At 41.8% G+C, this 19,846-nt stretch overlaps 1 protein-coding gene across 3 annotated transcripts; it reads left to right on the top strand.

Moving 5' to 3' along the window:
• Positions 1-309: 309 nt before the first annotated feature.
• On the top strand, positions 310-19,844 carry pacsin2 (protein kinase C and casein kinase substrate in neurons 2). 3 transcript variants are annotated; one of them, XM_079334814.1, is made up of 12 exons: positions 310-457; positions 8,000-8,089; positions 8,652-8,808; positions 9,026-9,261; positions 10,917-11,072; positions 11,569-11,744; positions 11,837-11,957; positions 12,903-12,950; positions 13,931-14,061; positions 16,404-16,553; positions 17,748-17,929; positions 18,028-19,844. In XM_079334814.1, exons 2-12 carry the CDS (start codon positions 8,033-8,035, stop codon positions 18,138-18,140), a joined length of 1,527 nt encoding a protein of 508 aa, XP_079190940.1. In that variant the 5' UTR covers positions 310-457; positions 8,000-8,032; the 3' UTR covers positions 18,141-19,844. The 3 variants fall into 3 exon arrangements, with proteins under 3 accessions (XP_079190940.1, XP_079190941.1, XP_079190942.1); XM_079334815.1 differs by lacking the exon at positions 12,903-12,950; XM_079334816.1 differs by lacking the exon at positions 16,404-16,553.
• Positions 19,845-19,846: the final 2 nt, after the last annotated feature.

Here is a 19,846-nt window from a genome sequence, read left to right as displayed (position 1 = left end):
AATCCTTTAAATTTGGTATAATGTTATAGTTTTGATAGATTTTATTTCTGTACACTCCAAAACCTTTTAATATGTTACCATTATGCTTAATAAAATCATAATTCTTTACGTATAAACTATAAATATACATGTGATGTTTAATAAAGTGGGGTTATAACAAAGTAGAGAATGGAAAAAAACTAAAAGACTATTATGTACAGTACATCAAAATCGTCACAGGTGCAGCACAAGAATTTACTTTTTCGCACGTGATGTGGTTTTATTTTGAAAGTCTCCACCGGATATGCTTCACTGTACAACTGTACTGATGGTTGTGTCAGTCAGTCAAATCGATGGTGAAGTGAAGCTGTCGAGCGGAAAGAAACGGCCGAAAAGATTTGTGAATTGGCACCAACGCGAGAAATAACTTCACCGTGACACACATTAAACCCGAAAGAGGAATAAAAAAGTGTGCCAGGTAAGCTTTAACCAAAACTTTTATGTCGTATCTTTAACTTTTTTTTTTTTTTAAACTGGGCTGTGGCTAACGTCAGAACAGCGAGCTAACATTAAAGTTAACTTCCTTCCCGATGTGAGGACGTTGGTGCTGCTGTTACACTTTAAATGACTGAATTAAGTTAAAGCAACAACGTCTGTCCTCGAGTTATCTTATTCTTTGGAAAACAACGTTTTAAAATAATGTTTGAGTTGACGACTGCAGTAACTGTGGTGTCCCATTGTTTTAAAGTCCATAGACTGAAGCTAGCAGTGTCGTAGCTGGTGTACAACATGTTTATGTAAATTAATGTCCCCCCCTCACACATTATTTGTTGTTGTCTTTGTGAACTAAGATAATACAAGTAGGTCTTCTTGGCAATTCCTCCCCCCCATGAAGACACTAGTGTTTAGTTGCATGGCGATAAAGGGCGGGGCAGGTTTCACAAGAAGTTAAGATAACCCCTGGTCCCTGTCATATTTCTCTACATAGTGTATGTTGACAGGGTTATATAATGTTGTCTTCTCCCGACGAGACAGGAGGATGAGTTCTTGTACTGATTTAGGGCTGCCCACCATGCTACCCTTTTCAGTCTGGGTTAAAATACGCAGTACCAGCCAGCTGCCAAGTTCAGTCCTGAAGGCTACTGAGACTGTAACCCAAGACACACACACACACACACACACACACACACACACACACACACACACACACACACACAGAGAGAGAAAGACAGGTATCACCTTTGAGGCAGTAAGTCTATGGATTTAATGCATTGATCATTTACAACCAAGTACCTGTTATCACGAGGTTATTAATCACACGAAGCAGGAAACAATTGAGTATGACAGTGAAGCCTCAAACAGTCATACAATAATGAATCATTGGAAGTTATCAGTCATGCAAGTTGGCAGGCATTGTAACAGTGTGTGTGTGCTTTGTTGGGGATGTGTGCTGTTGTCAGGGTAAAGTAAAGCAGTAGTGAAAGCGTTGCTGGTTCCTCTTGGGTGGGTGTGGGGGGGGGGGACATGTGAACCATCTAAACTTAGCTCGAATATATTCCTGTTTGAGTTGAAGGTCCCTGCTCTCCATTTAGAGTGATCTTCATGTGTGCTTTCTTCAAGTGTATGCAAATGTGATAACACGAGACAGCAAAAGGATCGCTATATTGAGATATCATGAAACTACTTGTTAGATGTGCTGCCGCCTGCCTTGACTGGGACATGTTTGTAAGTGAGATTCTTCTCTGCAATAATTTTAAGCATCCCTGCTTAAATTCATTTAAAATAAACAAAAATCTTACCCCCGCTACAATATATTGTTAAATGTGCTTCCTTCCAGCAATTATGTTTTTCCCCTTTTTCCATTACTTGATTAGCTGATTGACACAGACTGCATTGCAAGTATTTTGAAAACATGAGATTTAGGATTGCTTATCAAACAACATGTCATCTGTGTGTAGGGATGTGCCATTGCCCAAATATGAGTTCATTTATCAATATAGTTAAAGCTAAAGAGCTGCTAAGAGTATTATAATCATTTAGAACTATTTGATTGGCATTACATTCATCATTGTATCAATATAATCTAGATATCCAAGGTCATGAGACTATTCATTGGGTAAAACAAGGAATTTAAGACATGACTTTGCTTTCTAGGAAATTATAAGAGACCTCTTTTATGACACTTTATGGTGACTGACAGTGATACTGGCTGTTGGGTCATATCTATATAGTTTCAGGTTATTACTAGTACCCCAAGCAGCCGGAGAAAGCTATAAATAAACACAGAAGGTGGATTGTGTTGTAAACCTTTCTTAAAAAGTTCTACAGCTTCTTTAAACGCATCACATGAGACAGGTCAGTGCGTGCAGGACGGGGGGCTTCCACAGGAAAAGGCTCCCGTCGGTTACGTCAGGATCTCCCTTTCCCTGTCATGTAATACTGAATTTCCCTCCATTATGTTTCTTTCCATGCTGCTGGACTGTCCAGTGGAAAGTGCCTGAAAGTGTGGAACAAATGCTATTGTTTCTGACAGCGGTGCAAGGCAGAGCGGTAGGTTATACTGAGGCTACTTTTGACCTGGTGTTGATGGGCCGACAGTTTCATTGTCAGATGTTTTGGAGCCTCTTAACCGCAGCACAAAGCTCTGTGAGTGATCTCTAGAAGGATAGCTGGCAGTCCAGAGAATCCACACTGGAATGGCCGTAGTCCTGTGAGCTCAGCAGTCCTCTGCAGCTGTCGAGCTCACACGAGGAAGGAGGGCAGAGGTGATTGACTGACGGGGAAAGAAAATCATGGTCATGACCTGTGATTGCCATGGAAACTTTTGACCTTTACACTTCTTTGCAAGTGTGCAAGTATTGTATTTTGTCTTGCTTAAAGCCTGTCCAGGATTTAACGTTGTCCCGCTGTGAAACTGCAATATTAAAGGGATAGATCAGCTCAGCAGCACTCCAGGCATGCAAGATATTGCAGGCGTTTTATGCAACAAAAGAAGGAAATGGAAACTGACAGAAAAAAACTAGCCCGGGCCAGATAAGCAATTCCCATTTAATCTATGACTTGTTTGATGGATTCTTAAAGTGTGATTATTTTTAATCAATTACTTCTGTGAGTACTTTTTAACTGCTTCTAAAATAGAAATGAATAACGATGCCTCATACATCATAAAGAGCAAACCCACTCGATCAGGAAGGAACGGATGATTATATCTCTGGTTTTAGATTCTTCTCACCCTTGCTATGGGAGGGAAGGTGCTAGAGGAGGCGATTAGCAGCACCCTGCAGAACCAGCCTCATTTGTTTCAATATTTGCAAGCCAAAGAAGTATGTAAGTTTAATGTGAGACATTTAAAATAAAGGAGGGTGTTTTTATTTGTTAGACAGCATAATTCACGCACGTGCAAGACAATAATTAGTTCTGCTCTGTAGGTGTTGCCAACATCGACACAATCCCAAATTACCTCTCAGGAGCTTTAATCTATTCTTGAAGCAAACTGGTGAAATAACCTAACACTTGTCTGGACATAAATCAGCAGAGAGATTCACTTAACCCTTCATATGAGACAAAGACGATGAGCCAGTTGTCATTTGTGGAACAAGAAACGTTGGGTGTTGTTGTCATCTTGAAAGTTCTTCTCGATAGTCTCTGTTCCCCCGATAGGATCAGACACGAGAACAGACAGTTTCTCTTGTTTTTAAATCCAAGGAGAAGAAAGGAAAGCCATCCATTATCATTTAAGACAAATCCTGTGAGCACCATGGGTGGTTACGTACATGATAATTATGCAGACAAAACAAGAAGGTCTCAGAGTTTAGCAGGAAAGTAAATATGACTAAATGGGTGAACATTTCGGCTCTCCTGTAGTTACTGATTAACGCAAAGCGACATGTTGAGATTGTGTGACATTAATCTGACGATGTCCTTGCTACCCCTAAGAAGACTTTGTTTTTAACGAACAAAGTTCCTTTCAAATTAAAAAAGCAGTAGATTTTATGAAGCCAAAGTTGGTCTCCTGGGGCCTCCTTGTTATATTTTACAACCCACTTCCAGAATCGTCACCACCACCGCTCCAGGGCAGGTATGCACGTGCCTGTCAGCCGTGTATGAGCTCATCTCTGCTGCATGTGTCTCCTGTTGTTTCCTGCTCCTTCGCTCCACTCCTGTCACTCAGTGTGTGTGTGTGTGTGTGTGTGTGTGTGTGTGTGTGTGTGTGTGTGTGTGTGTGTGTGTGTGTGTGTGTGTGTGTGTGTGTGTGTGTGTGTGTGTGTGTGTGTGTGTGTGTGTGTGACGACTGTCAGAGAAACATAAACAAGAGATGAATACACAGCTTGTTGGTTGTTCCTGGGAAAAGAACATTTTCTTCTAAATTTGTTCCCACTATCTTTCCAAAATGTTTCTCCTTGTTTATGGAGCAATATGCAAGATGTGTAAAATCATAAAATGACCATACTAGTTCATCAGACATGAAGGAAACACGAAATGTCTTTTCTAATAAAGCTCCACGAGCAGAAAAACAGAGAGATTTTAGGACGCAGAAAGGTTTCATGATGAGCTGGACATCCAATGTCCAATGTTTTGAATGTGTCAGAGCTACATATTGCTCCTTTAAATTGTTTTTGTCTTTATCTCTGATCACCTGCTCCCTTTGCTGGTTTTAAAGGTCATTGGCCTCTCATGCGTCTGTTACTAAGACATGACTCAGGTCCTCTCATTCACAGGAGACGAGTACAGTTCATGTGCTTTTAATAACACACATAGTCACCACTCGCTTTGACTGTCTCAGTGTACTTCTGAACCGTGTCCTCTTTAACTTTTAAAGAAGACCCTACTACTATAAAACCGTGTCATCAGCTCTTTTTTTTTGTTTTGTTTTTTGCTAAGTAGCGTGTTTATAGAATGAATACAATAAGTAGTAAGTATGTGGGAACTTGCTCAACATGGCAATGTTCAGTTTTAGGCATTGCAGTACTTAGGAATGCATCTGTTGTCCTCTATCTGTTGTCAGAAATTCCAGCATGCTGAGTACATTTTCTTATCAGTCTTTAGTGGATACATTTGCTGTATTTGATTATGTAATCGCTAAGCCTGAAGTTTAAGAGCCCTAAGTTTCTGCATTCTTGTTGAAATCTTGCTTCTCTTGGCATAAACGACTGTTGCAGATTTTTCTGTCACTATTTGAAAACTAATCACACAGTTTCCCCAGGCTTTCTGTAGCTTCGTATGCGTCTACATTTCTAGTCTGCTCTTCATAGTGGCACACGCTGTTGGATTTTCCAACGTTTCCCTGTCGAGTGATGGATCGAGTGGACTTCAGACCTCGACTTAGTCAACAGCATTGTTTACAGTTCTGGGTCAAGCCGTGTTCAATTGTTCGACAAAGCCCCCCCACCCCCCCACCACCATGTCCTCGAGTGCCAAGTCTGTGCAGACAGTTGTTCCTGTTTGCTGTTGATTACATCAGGCCTGCAAAAGAGCTTCGGTGATGAAGGAATTTCCAAATGCATTGTCGTGGTAATTACTTAGTCCCCTCCTATACATCTGCATCCTCATGTTTTCATCATACATTTGACAACCACACAACCTTACCTTGACGGACATAAAATGTAATCGTTTTATTGGAGCGTAATAAGTTTGAAGTTGCACATGAAACGGGACATCGGGAGTATCTGACTGCTTTGTTGTAATGCAGAGAACCCATCCCAAGGAAGAAGATGGGCCATAACGTCAGGATGGATTTCATTGGTTCGTTAGCTTCAAGAAAGCTTTTTCATTGGTGGACAAATTACTAAACAGGAAGTGTCACAGAAAATGAAAAAAAAAATCATTTTGAGGACATTTTGTCATATTGGCTTTATCACAGGTTTTCGCTGATCCTCCTTCAGATTTGTAATATTGACATTTCATCCGATCTAATCGGGGGACTCGTCGCCATGTTTAGAGCAGATATTCAAGGCCTGCCATGTGTTAGTCATGTGTCCTCTGTCATGCTGCTGCAGGGGGGGAAGAATGTAAACAGCTGCTAGGGGATTAAAAGAAGGGACAAGAGGACAACACGCAGCTTTAATATTGTGATAAGAACCATAATTCATCTGCTAAAACACCCTGCATTCATCTTCAAGTCTCATCAGTAATTAGTCTGATAGCTTGTGACTTGGAGAATTAATGCTGTCCACTCAGCATATTAAAACGTTGGGACGTTTCCCATTTGTTCACACAAGCCCTTTTCACTCTGCTTTAACTAAGTACGCTGTAACTGAGCTCTGCCCTCATCAACATCAGCGGTACGTTGGTGTCCCAGTGTGTGAATTCACAGTGCTTCTCGTCGTCACAACGGGAGCTCTGATGTTACTGTTCTGTTGGATACAGCATGCTGTGCACTCACTGTTGTGTCTGTTATCAAGGTTGTCATTCATGAAGATGTGGAGCGCATAAAACATGTTTTTCTTCTCTAGAAAAAGTGACACGCATCTGTTTGTGGGAAAGTGTGTGTGTGTGTGTTTCACTGTCCTGTTTGTTAACCACACAGTGTAAAGGAAGAATTGTTCAGCAGCTAGCAGTGACCACAATACCACCCTCTGTCCAAGTCCTGCGCTGGAGGGCACAGGCCACTGACCAATGACCAGCACGCACCCACGCATGCACACACACACACACACACATGCACACACGCTCACTTTCCGACACACACAACCACATACACACACTCTTTCTGACACACACTAAACACCAGCCCTCATCCTCTCGCTCAGCTGAAAGAGGCCCTGTGTGTTCACATTTGGCACTAAAACACTTCTTATGTGATGTGATCAGCTCCTAATTAGAGAAAAGTATTTGGACAGAGATAATTGATATTTGAAAGAATGAGCGAAACTGACCAGAAGACTGGTTAAAAAAAACAAAAAAACATCAAACTTACTGAAACGATTAACAGATTGCCCATTTGGATCAATCAATCTATCTTATTTAGTCTAATCAACTTTAACAGTGTACACACTTTAACAACATGAATCTGAACCTAAATGAGGGAGATTACTGACTGTGATTGCTTCGTTAATCTTCTGCTAAATTATTTATCATGACACGCTGCAGCTTCACTGAAATCAAACTGATGTGTGTCCTCTTTCTTTTTTTAAGACGTGTCACTTGAGATGCAGTTTAGATGAGTTCCGTTGTCTGCGGCCTGTCTCAGCTGGACGTAACCACAGTCTGAATATAAATGGTTACTTAAGAGATACCCGATCTGAACAGGGGCCAGTCAGAGCTGGAGAGAGGGGGAGATGCTCCAGACTGATGGATAAGGAGGAGAGAGAGAGGAAGAGGATGGAGGAATAAAGAGGCTGTTGAGTTTGATGGACGTGGGGACAGAAAGAAGTAACAGAGGAGCGACTGTCGTACCCGTCTGAAGGAAACGGAAACTGCCCGCTGTGTGCTTTTTCAATTTTATTTTTCTCCCTCCCTCTGTCAGAATCTCCCCCCACACACAGAGAGAGACATACCACAGAAAGACAGACACACACACACACACACATGATCTGAGACTCTATTTGCAGTCAGCACCCACTGCTGTTTCAGTTTGTCGTTTGTTGAGAGTAGAAGAGTTATAAATATGAACTAAAACACCCACCTGCTGCTTAGATAATCAAACCAGATCGCACACTTTGACACCCCCCCCCCCTTCTGACAGTATTCACCTTCTTATCAGTGTTTCACTCATAACTGTCATTTCTGGGGAGTGTTGTCGTGACAGTGATCAAAGTTGGCTCTGCGTTGTTGTTTTCAGCCGCAAGTTTCGTAGTAAACGAAGAGAAGGTGTGTGATGGAGTGATCCAAAGATCTTTCCATCACTGTTTGTTGCACATATTCAAAATACTCACTCTTTACTCCTGGCTTATATAATGCTTATATAACGTGTACATGTATGTACAATATGTGTCAAACTATCAGATACAAGAAGAAGAAATTCCTGTTTTAGGCCTTCAAAGTAATCACATAAATGTAATGTTTTTTTGTTTTTTTTTAGGCCCTACACCAGGTGTAACTCAGGGCAGCCGCGATGTCAGGGTCCTACGACGACTCCATGATCGATGTCTCCAGTGATAGCTTCTGGGAGGTGAGTCACAGGAAGTTGTTCCTACAAATCTAAACCCAAGATACAATTTTTTCTTAGTGATTTTTTAATGCTGAAAACAGATGTATGCTTTGGAATAAGAGACCTCTCAGTTGCAAATAAAGAAAGTACAGTGAGGATAAAGTCTTAAAGACAATCTGTGTGCAATGCAATAATCTTCTTAAAAGCACAGTATATAAATTACGCCACCAGGGGGCTCTCAATCAAAACAATAACAAAAGATGAGTTGAGGTTGGGGGGGAATCATGGGAGTGAATCTCTCACATATTTTATGTCACCTTTATTACACCTCAATACGCTTCTGGTTGAGATAAATAGCATCGATACCTGTTTTGATACCACAACAACAGATATTGGAAATCCTAGGCACAGAGTATTCAGTCTTGATTTTTATGACCAATATTTGCAACTAAGATGTATTTTTTCAAAAGCTCGATCACTGTTTGATACTGCTGATCATCACAGTTTGTTTTGTTTTGAAACGCGTATTGAAAAGTATCGAGGTATCGAACGTTTTGACAACCTTACTTGTTTCTCTCCTCAGGTTGGTAACTACAAGCGGACGGTGAAACGGGTAGATGATGGGCACAGACTCTGCAATGACCTGATGAATTGTATTCATGAGCGGGCGCGTATTGAAAAGGCTTATGCACAGCAGCTGACGGAGTGGGGGAAGCGATGGAGACAACTCATAGAAAAAGGTGAGAATCAAACTGTAATGATTTAGATAAAATGCAGCTGCTTATATTCTGGAGTCAGAGCGTGGGTGATAATGACATCATGCTCTATAAGGGAGAAGACACTTAAAGCAGGATTCTGTTCTGATCTAAATACTACAATATTGGAACAACATATGTGTTGTACTATATTCCCTGAATGTCTTTTCGCGACACTAACTGGTGGTAACTCCTTCCACAGGTCCTCAGTACGGTACATTGGAGCGGGCGTGGTCAGCTCTGTGCACAGAGGCGGAGAAGGTGAGCGAGCTCCACATGGAGGTGAAATCGGCCCTGATGGGAGAAGACTACGAGAAGCTGAAGAACTGGCAGAGAGATGCCTACCACAAACAGATGATCGGCAGCTTCAAAGAGACGAAAGAGGCGGATGACGGCTTCCGCAAGGCTCAGAAACCCTGGGCAAAGAAACTCAAAGAGGTTTGAAGACAAACTTATCCGACACATACACTGTACTTCAACAGTTTAATGAGTTAGCATGTTTGAAGTCAACGTTTTTCAAACTAACAGCCAAGCAGTTTTCACGCAACACAACCATGGCTCTTAATTTCACCCTTCATTTCACTTGAGTACATATTACTGACTCACCTTAGTTTTCCCTCCATGACTACCTGCTTACATGCACAGAGCAGAAGCCTGTTTGCAGCATCTCCATCCTGCATGAGAAGCAGCTGCAGAACATTAGCCACAGTGGGACAAGGCGAGAGCGTGTATCCTGTAGTCCTTTGACTGTCAGTAGAAGGGAAGGAAACACTTTTGGGTGGGGGGGGGCTTCTTTTAGTTCACAAGCAGGTCAATGTATGTCCTACTACATGCATTCCTCTTTGTTTGTGCATAAAATATCCCCTGAGACTACCTTCAACATTATGCAAAATAAAAAAAATTTGAAAGCATGTGAACAAACTTTAGCAACAGAACTACTTCTTCACTAAAAAAAATCTGTGTTTAAGTCCAAATGAAAAACTTTCCAAATGTCATCATCATAGTCCCTATACATGTCATCATGCACGCTGCACATGCAACTATTTCTTTGCTCAAAGCCTCGGAACCTTGTGCAACCTTTAGGCTCCTTGCCCTCATTTCCTGTGTGTGTGTGTGTGTGTGTGTGTGTGTGTGTGTGTGTGTGTGTGTGTGTGTGTGTGTGTGTGTGTGTGTGTGTGTGTGTGTGTGTGTGTGTGTGTGTGTGTGTGTGTGTGTGTGTGTGTGTGTGTGTGTGTGTGTGTGTGTGTGTGTGTGTGTGTGTGTGTGTATTGTTAGCAGTGGGTGGGTGACATCCTGGCCATGTCATTGAGCAGCAGGGACAGTTTTGTAGCCGTAGAGATTTATTGATTGACCAGACAGACAAGGGCAAGTAGGAGAGGGCAGAGAGGAAATGAGGCTAATTAACTGGTCCAGAAAATGAGTTGCTAACATGTATGACGTGGGCTGTTTGTCAATAATACTCACATACATAAAGAGGATAATCTGAAGCTCTGACATGTTTTAGTGGATGGAAACTTCATTTTGCCCACACGCTAAGGAAAACATAGGCCTGTTTTATCAAATTATAGAGACATGCAGACTTTTGTCTTTGTATTTTAAATGCTGTCAACCGAGTGACATTACATCATAATTAGTTTAGTGGGGACATGCCTGCTCTGGCCCTGCCCAAGACGCTCTTTAAATAGAGCAACCATGCACAAGCGGACTTCCTCAATTCTCATTTGTTGGCTGAATATACACAAAGTATTCGAGGAGTGGTTATTTCCTGTTGCTATAAATGCGTCGCATAAAATGATCAGGCATCAAGGTTTCCATGTTGCCTACTTTGAACGAGTTGGTTGTTGAATATTAAGTGTAATCCAGGTTATTCATTCATTCCAAAATCCATGTGTCTGGGGCCTTGATGAGTAAGCTTCTCTCTGTAGGAAATAGGTTGTCATGATTGTTCCCAAATAGACACATGAGCATCCCTGCCTACAAAACATGAATGACACATTCTCTCCCCATACTTACACTTTGAGTTTGTTCCCAGTCGTCTTACTAGACTTCCTGCAGCTACTACCTGGGCTTTATTTTTATCTTTGACTCTGCAGGTGGAGACGATGAAGAAGTCCTACCACTCGGCATGCAAAGAGGAGAAGCTAGCCGCCAGCAGGGAGACAAACAGCAAACTGGAGAGCAACAACAACCCCGAAGCACAAAAGAAGCTCCAGGAAAAGGTGGAGAAATGTCAGCAGGAGGTGCAGAAGGTAGGGCTTCCTTTAGAAAATAACAAGGTTTGCATTTTAAGAGAGGAATAAGAGTTCTAATCTTACAATTTAACAATAACAAGGGGAGTATTCTTAGTTAGGCACACGCCCACATTTAAAAAGTCTTAAACTTTGAGAACTTCAAAAACTAAACCTCTCCTTTCCTGGGTAGCTCAAGAGTTTTATACATTACTATAGTATTTTCCCAGCACTATAAACTCTCCAATTCCCAGAGCTGCCTGTCTACTACTTCTGTAGATATTGGGAGAAATAATATTTGTGGCTCATTTCTGTCAATGAATATCTACCAATGTTCTTAACATCAGCTATCCCTGATAAATCCTCAGACATATGAATCATCACATATTAGTCTGACTTCCTCAAAATGCAGCTGGTGCTTTTCCCAAAGATCGTGAGAGGAGTTTTGTTTTGGAAACATGATAAATAACCAGCATAATCCTGACTTTATTCCTCTCTCTCTCTCTCTCTCTCTCAGACTAAAGAACGCTATGAGAAATCCCTTGAAGAGCTGGACAAAGTGACGCCTCAGTACATGGAGAACATGGAGCAGGTGTTCGAGCAGTGGCAGCAGTTTGAAGACAAGCGAATCCGCTTCTTCAAAGAGCTGCTGCTTGAGGTGAAACAGCACCTCGATCTATCAACAAATCACAGGTCAGACCAAGGACATTATGAGATCACATGTTTTCATTTCAAAAATGCATCTCCTGGAAAAAACGCTGACAAAAAAAATACTTAATCCATAGATTCCAAACAGTGTACCACACGCTGGAAGACACAATCTCTGCTACTGACGCTGAAGAGGACCTCAAATGGTTCCGGTCCAATCAAGGCCCAGGGATGCCGATGAACTGGCCTCAGTTTGAGGTACTACAGCCTAAACTTACACTCATGAGTTATTAGGACAAGAGAAGAAAGGCTAAATATCAGCAAAAAACATTCTCAAACACACATGGCCATGCTCCCTGATTTCCTTGAAGGATTTTCTGGTACTGACTTGCAGACACAAAGAATTGCAATAGCCCTTATATGTACATTGTGATCTAATCAGAAATGCATTACTGTTCTTACTTAAAGAGCCTCTGGTGCTCCTATAGACCAACTGTGAGAACCACCAGATAGGAGGAATGAGGAAGTTGTGTAATAAGTCATACTTAAAAAAAAGAAGAAAAAAAGTTTTAGGAGGAAAAAAAAACAAGGGCACCATTGCCATCATTCTATTTAATGCTCCAAGAAGCCAAAGAAGGAGTTATAGCCCAGTGTCACTCTCTGTCATTGAAGTATGTTATTTGGCAGCAGGGGTGGAACTAAATCTATCCTGCACATTCAGAGGGATGTAGTTTATGTCATCTTCCAGTCAGGAGGTTAAATTGGAAGAGAAGAGGAGAGGGGAAGAAAAAAAAACTGCACGCGCTTGCAGTGGAACAATTTACGGTGTTGTTTTTGTGTGCACTCGCAGGCGTTGCTGCTCCAAAGTAGCTGCTTCTTCCACTTCAGTCATTACATCGTCACCGGGCTGCTTTTCTTTCTGAGTAGGGCTTTGTTTTGGTAGTTTTTTTTTTTTTTAAGACGGGATCAATCTTTTCTGTGATGACAGAAACTCTACACTTAAAGAAGAAGTAGCAGCAAGGCAGCTCCTTCAGGGTAGATACTGAAAAGGGAACATGGATAAACTGGGACCTGGCTCTTGTTTTTAAAAAAAATTTTATTAGATCGTTGCCACACTCAAAAACTAAAACATTTTTAGGATTAGAAGGTTTTTTCCTCATTAACTCTGTTCCACACCTGCTTCCCTTTCTCAATGTCTAACAGAATTTGGATTGGTCCCACCCTCGCTCCTTTAAGAGAAGGTCCATTGTAGTGAGTTCTGCATGGGAGGGCTGGTTCTTTTCACTACAGCTATGGGGAGAGATCTTTTTTTTCCCAATAACACTCTCACTCCTTACTGCTTCCATTAGTGTGTGTGAGTGTGTGTGTGTGTGTGTTTGAAGTGGTGCTCTTTCTATCTCAAACGGATATTCACCGATACCACATGACTGCACTCTGCACATATAGTATATTGCCGTTACCTGAGATCGACGTGATGTTTACTCTCCTTTTCCTGGTTATCAAAATACGTCTGTCTCTCTTTTCTTCCTCACCTTTGAACTCTGACACCCTCATTCGTCCTCCCACCCATGACTCTGCCCATTTGAACCCGTGCACTGCGTCTCATGATGCCAGCGCGGCTCGGCAGCAGCGTCACAGAGGTCATGAGTCATGACCGGCCGAGCAGCCAACCTTTTTGATCTTTCAAAGTGTGAGAGTGCTGATGAATGAGAGGGGTCAGGGAAGCCTTTGGAGAAGCCTTTGATGACATTGTGAGCAGTGTGATATATAGCCTGTATGAAAGAGGGACAGTGCAGCTTCTGTCAAGTGGCTCAAACACAAGAGTAAGATTAAAGTTAACCTTTGTCCAGCAGCCTTCTGTTAGTGAGTTCTTGTTCTGTTTCTGGACGGTTTCTCTCTTATTCCACTCTCCGGGGTCAGCCTCTGGTGGAGGGCACGCTCCCCGGTGCTCTGTTTCTCTCAGCAGGTGATTGGACAATATACATGGCTGTGTCTCTTCAGGCCTGCACTGTAAACACACACACACACACACACAAGTGCATGTACAGTTTTGCGATTCAGAGCCTCCGCAATCTTTGACGGACTGTGTTGAAGTGTGTGTGAATTGCTGTGCACTTGCCTGTGACTTGCTTCTACTAGATGTGAGGGCGTGTTTGGAGCCAACCACAGACTTGTAAATTGTAAATATAATACTTTTTTCTTTCATACGTGTGTGTGTGTGTGTCTACCAGGACTGGTCCATAGACCTGAACCGAACCCTCAGCAGACGAGAAAAGAAGAAACCATCGGAGGGTGTCACCCTGACAGGCATCAGTCAAACTGGCTCAGATCAGCCTGTTCAGCCTGCCAAGACCAGCAGCAGGTAGATACTTCATTCATCACTGGCTCACTCTTTGGTCTCATACACACACACACAAACACACACACACACACACACACACGGTCTGCACTTAGGAGGACGAAGAAGAAGAAGAAGGTATCCAGACTCATGGAAAACTGAGCCTCTGTTCCTATTATACACGCTCACTACACGGTCTCAAACGTTACGTATGTGTGACGTCTGGTTGTCTGGCCGTCTCCAGGGACAACGGTAAACATTTGGTTCACAGTTTTTTGCGAAAGAATTCAACCTTGAGAGTCTGGAGTCGGCTGGTACGTTGTTGAGAGGTAACCAAAAAGTAAGGCGAGACCTGAAGTGTTGTGACTGGAAAGGTTTTTTTTTTTTTTTAAGAGTAGTGCTCAAGTCAAAGAAATGCACCCGGGCTCATGAAGGTTTTGATTAGTATTGTGTTTTTAGAGCCTCTTAATGTTCGGCTGGCAGCTTTTGATCACATGATGTCGTCGTTCTCAGCCTGGATAAAATAAGATCAAAACTCCCAGCAGCAAAGAAAAAGTGTCTTTGGTGTTGTGGCAACAGCATGGAAGAACGTAACAGTGGTTCATGGATACGACAGAAAGCAGCTGATAAGGATTTATTAAAAAAAAAAAAATTCTCATGCATCAAAATAGTGACAAACCACACCGATGAGTCAGATTCTGTTTGCTGTGCAGCATTTAAATCCAAGTCACATTTCCCTAAGAAGTTCATCCGTAGAGTTTCTTTGTGTGTTAGATTGTTTTCTTGTTGTCGTGAGTTTCTTGGGTGTCAGACCTTTTAGTTGAAATGACTTGGTCTTAACTTCATATCCCTTCACAATTTGTTAACGTGGGTTCAAGCGAGTTCTTTCCTTCAACCAGCATCAACCTGCTGTCTGCTGTTATCCTCACATCAGCAGGAAGAGGTGTGTATGCAGAATTTATAAGGAGTGTTCAGAGGAGTCAACAAAGGGAATGTCAGGCACGGGAAGCATTTGACCTCCGAACTTAGGATAAGTGGCCGCCTCGGGACCGGCTCTCCCCCAACCAGCATTTACAGCGCATTGTTTTCCTGCTTTCCTTCATCTATGGGTGTGACTACAGGGGGATTTTGTGTGCAAACAAGGTCTTGATAGAGTAGTAATTATCTTTGTGCAGTCACAGAGGAGCGACTCGTGAACGATGGTGACGTCATGATGTAGTTTCAGCAGTTTTTAACACCGTTAAAAAGCACGGAAACGAATGTAAACCATTTCACCAGTGTGTTGTCTCAAGCTTCAGTGAATATAGTAATGACATAAACTACTCTTCGAATACTGATGCTTATAGTTCTAAGGTGGGGCTTGTGTGTTTACTGACAACGTCCAAAGTTACAGTGTGCCAGACTCCCAACGGGACGGTGTTTACTGAAGTAACTCCCAGGCTTAACTCAGAGGAGCATGGCATGACTACTCAAACAAAGGCGTTCACATTTCTCCGTTTTCACACTCCTCACGGGCCGACCCATAGCCACGGCTGTTGTTAATGCTCCAATACTTGTGTAAACAGGGAGAAGAATCTCTGTTTCCTCTGATACAGGTGGAGGGCCGCTGCGAGTTTTTTTTGTTCTTGGACGCACAAAGTGAGAATGTGCAGGAAGCAAACCGCCCTCGTGTGACTTCAAAAGAAAAGGCCGCGCACCGACACATGCGTGAGCTGACCACGAGGTGTTTGATGTGTCACTCAGGAACCGTCCTTTTTGTTTTTTTATAGTTTGTATAAAATGTGATGGAGGTTTTTAATGGAAGCGCTCAAGTCTAAACAGGTGGAACTGTTATTGTGACTTCAGTCCAAACACAGGTTCACACTGAGGTTCACTATGGATGTCATGTGATTCCCATCCCTCTAAATCTCTGTTGTTTGTAAGCTGTCCTTTGTAACACTGTATACAATCACACAGTTTTAATTCGATGTTGTTTTTGTAATAGTAGCTCCTTGGTCTTAGAGGAGGTTGTCAGAATGATCCAGTATCTTGACACTTTTGGATACTCTCTGATGGTAGATGATCGATGGTATCTAAAAGTGCAGAATCTTTCTTTATACGACAGGTGTGTTCTAGAGGAATTAATCCATTAAAAGAATTGCAAGACAACTCCTGCACATTGTCTAAATTGCACAGATTCTGTTTGTGCCTTTTAGACAAAGTGCAGCAGATTGTCTGCAACTTTCTGTAAATGCAGCCAGACCTGGGCGAGGACTTCTGTTTTAGTTGATTTTTATGAGCATCGTTATGAAAGTTTCTGATATCATGACAACCCCAGTGTGTGTGCATGTCAACAACCCGTCTCTCACTGTGTCCCATGTCGTCAGCCTGACTGTGCCTAAAACAGCACCAGTTGGCTCAAACCCCTTTGAAGATGAAGACGAGGAAGAAGATGAGGAGGAGGAGGAGGAGGAGGTGGCAGTGGAGCAGCAGACCTCAGTCAACCACATCAGTGTGAATAAAGAGGAAATAAAAACGTTGGTGAACAGGAGAAAACCCCTTTGTGCTCCTACAACCCTCCCTCTCTCGCCGTTTTTTTTGTTTTGTTTTTTATTTCCATCTTTGTTTCCCGGAGCGCCGTTCTTGCTGCGTCTCTTTCCACTTCTTTTTTTCTTATTTACTCATTATTTATTTCTTATTTACTTTACTTGTTTCCTTCTTTCTTGTAACTCTTCCTTCCTCCTCCCCCCCCCCTCCCCTCAGGTGGCCGGTTGTTGTTTTTTTTTGCTCTGCATGGTCACTGGATTAGCCTTTCACACATAGCCTGTGTGTTTGTCTGTCACATCTAACAGTGCCATGTCTTGCAAAACATTGAATGTCATGCGCATGGGGGCGCATGTCTCTGCTAGTGGAAAATCCAATATGTTTCCGTCTTACAATCAGATCTGAATATGAAGAACCTCAGGGCATATATAGGTTACCTTCAGTATATTTTTTTAGCCACATAAAAATTGCCCTGTGTACATAACAATAGTAAATAAAATAAGAAATCATTTTTTTTGTAACAATCTCTAACACTGGATTAAAATGACTTCAGATAAATTAGCAGGTCGTCTAGTGTCTATAGTAACTCTGGAGTGAACAGATCTGACTGTAATTCCTCTCTGGTGTTTGTTTCCAGTTTTCACCTTGTCACTGTCACAGCTAGAGAAAATCTCTCCGGTGTCTAGGTGGCGCCCTCTGCAGGCCGCTCATGCTGAAATCCAATCATGCACTCGCATCGATGATTTTGTCTTGCTTTGTCTCATGTTGCTGTGTTTTATTTATGTGTCTTTTGGATATGCTGTCGTGTCATTTTTGCTGCCTTCCTTTAGCATTGTGTGCACTTTAGCTTGAAGTCCAGAGCGACATGAAAATCGTTTTTGTCACGCTGCCTGAACTGAATGCTTGCTTTGTAGCATTGATGCCATATAAGTAAGCATGTACTCCACTTACTTAGAACTGAGAGAAGACTGTGACCAGGGTGAATCATAAAATGTCCCTGGATTTGAAGATGCACTTTGGCCTGTTTTGTGTTCTACTTTGGTCTGTGTTTGATGTAGTTTCTTGCTTTTCTAACTTTTTATCTTTTTGTCCCTGCTTACACCTGGGTTATCCCGTCAGTGCAAAGAGGCCGTGACATAAACACTGAAAGCTGTTTTTCTAAGGGGCTACTTTGTCTGTCCCTCCAGTGCGAGCAGTGTGGAGAAGACTCCTGACTGGTCAGATGAAGACACGAGCGTAAACCCTTTCTCTACTAACGGTGATGGGAATCCATTTGAAGAGGAGCCGGCTTCTCCGGTCCTATCTGTGCCGGTCAGAGCCCTCTATGACTACGAAGGACAGGAGCAGGATGAGCTGAGCTTCAAAGCAGGTGCACGTCAAACTCTTGTGAAAGATTGGGACTGCTTTTTTTTTTTCTTTCAATTCTTGAATAAAAATGATTCACCTTCTCATTCTTTCTCTCTCCAGGCGACGAGTTCACCAAGATTGGCGAGGAAGATGATCAGGGTTGGTGCAAAGGCCGACTCAAGGACGGACAAACCGGCCTCTATCCTGCTAACTATGTTGAAGACATCCAGTAATGAATCATCACGTGAATTAAAAAATGTGAAGGAAGAAGAAAGTGGTGTTTTGGAAAATGACATTGCGGCTGGAGACAAGAAAGCTTTGCCTCATTTTTAACCCTTTTCTCCCTGATAGTAAAAGACTGGACCGCTGTGGGAGACGGACCGAGAGATGAAGAAAGGACCACTTTGAAATCTTGTTACTTGTCACTGATTGACCCTCATAGAAACTTCATACAAATGATGGAAATAAACCACACGTTTCCAGATTCAAGGGGAGGAGGAGCACGGAGAAAGAAAAAAAAAAAATGCTGTCAGTGTAAGATGTGTTATGTTACTTAAAAATCCCATTTATGCTGTTACAAAAAAATACAAGCTTTTCAAGTATGTATTAGATGAGATTCAATGAAATTTGTGTGAATTTATATATTGTTCAAACGAAAACACTGGGATGACAGTCTGACTAATCGTCTAGCAATGTTACATGCAGCCTTAATATGCAAGCCACTATGGATTCATTAAGGGAGAGGACCTTCTTTATAACGACCTGCTCTGTGCATGATCCAATCTAGTCCAGAAATGTAAATCCTTTAAAGTTTTGTAGTGGACAGAGCAGGCCTTTATGTTGAGAGAATTGTGCCGGATTGAAAGTGATTTTTAGTGCTTACGTAGTTTTTGCCGTTCTTTTCAGGTTTTTGTTAATACACTCGGTTCATTCACTGTTCTGGTTAGATTTTGGAAAAAATTGGCGATCAAAGGAGCCATATCCTGGCATAGTCCACATTAGGTCACTGGCATTGAATGTATAATCACTGATTGTATTTTCTCACTTCTTGATTGTTCACTTTTTGCCTATGTTCAGGTTTGTTTGTTTTGCAGCCACCGGCACACAATAAATCTCGACATGGGCTTCGTTTCTTGCAACACTGAAAATCTCTCACACATTTATCGCACTTGAATCGCCTTGTCTAATCCTCTCACGTCTTCTTTTTTTTTTTTGTTTAATGTCAATGTATGGGAGAGTTTATTTTTAGTGTTTGTCATATGCAATAAAACAACAGTTGAGTATGGTGTCACATACTTTCATGTAAATAGCCTCAATGAGATGTATTAGAAAACAAATTGAGGGTGAAAATCAGATCATACGTAGTTGGAAGTTGATGATTGTTAATTTATGATGCCACAAGTGCTTTTGTTCTACACGTGTTAGAATGCTGTGACTGAAAATCAATTTGTATAGTAATTGAATATTTTATGGCAAATATCCCTGAAATCTGTTATTTTGTTACATTTGTAAATATGATTTTTTTTCCCTCCTTCATTGAGGGTTCTAATTAATTAGATATTACCATATAAATACTTCTGAATGATGTTCTTGGATCTATGACACAAATGGATACAGCTGATGAAATGACCTTAATACATTTTCATCATTAAGTATTTAGACCGCTCGCACGTTTTGCAGGATGAACTGCTGGGGTTTCATTTGTCCAACTTCATGAATTACGATGAAATCATTGAACAATGCTGTTTTAATGCCTTCAACTGCAGCAGGAGAGGCGGATGAGATATTTTTGCATTTATTCATTGTGAGAAAGGAGACGTCTCGCTCATGTTTTCAGGGCATGCTGCTGTCGTTGACACGCAGTAACAGATTCACTTGCACATTAAGATTTGTACATGTTGTCTCACAACATAATAAATGAATTTATTGGAAAAACATA

Source organism: Symphodus melops (assembly GCF_947650265.1).
Source record: "Symphodus melops genome assembly, chromosome: 22".
In the NCBI taxonomy this organism is placed as follows: Eukaryota; Metazoa; Chordata; class Actinopteri; order Labriformes; family Labridae; genus Symphodus; species Symphodus melops.
Note: the sequence above shows the minus strand (reverse complement) of the source record. Positions and strands in the feature narration are given on the sequence as shown.

Coding starts and splice junctions, on each gene's coding strand:
- pacsin2 (XM_079334814.1), top strand. CDS start 8,033: ATGTCAGGGTCCTACGACGACTCCATGATCGATGTCTCCAGTGATAGC. Junction 8,809..9,025: donor GAGACAACTCATAGAAAAAG/GTGAGAATCAAA, acceptor CTCCTTCCACAG/GTCCTCAGTACGGTACATTG. Junction 12,951..13,930: donor TTAAGAGAAGGTCCATTGTA/GTGAGTTCTGCA, acceptor TGTGTCTACCAG/GACTGGTCCATAGACCTGAA.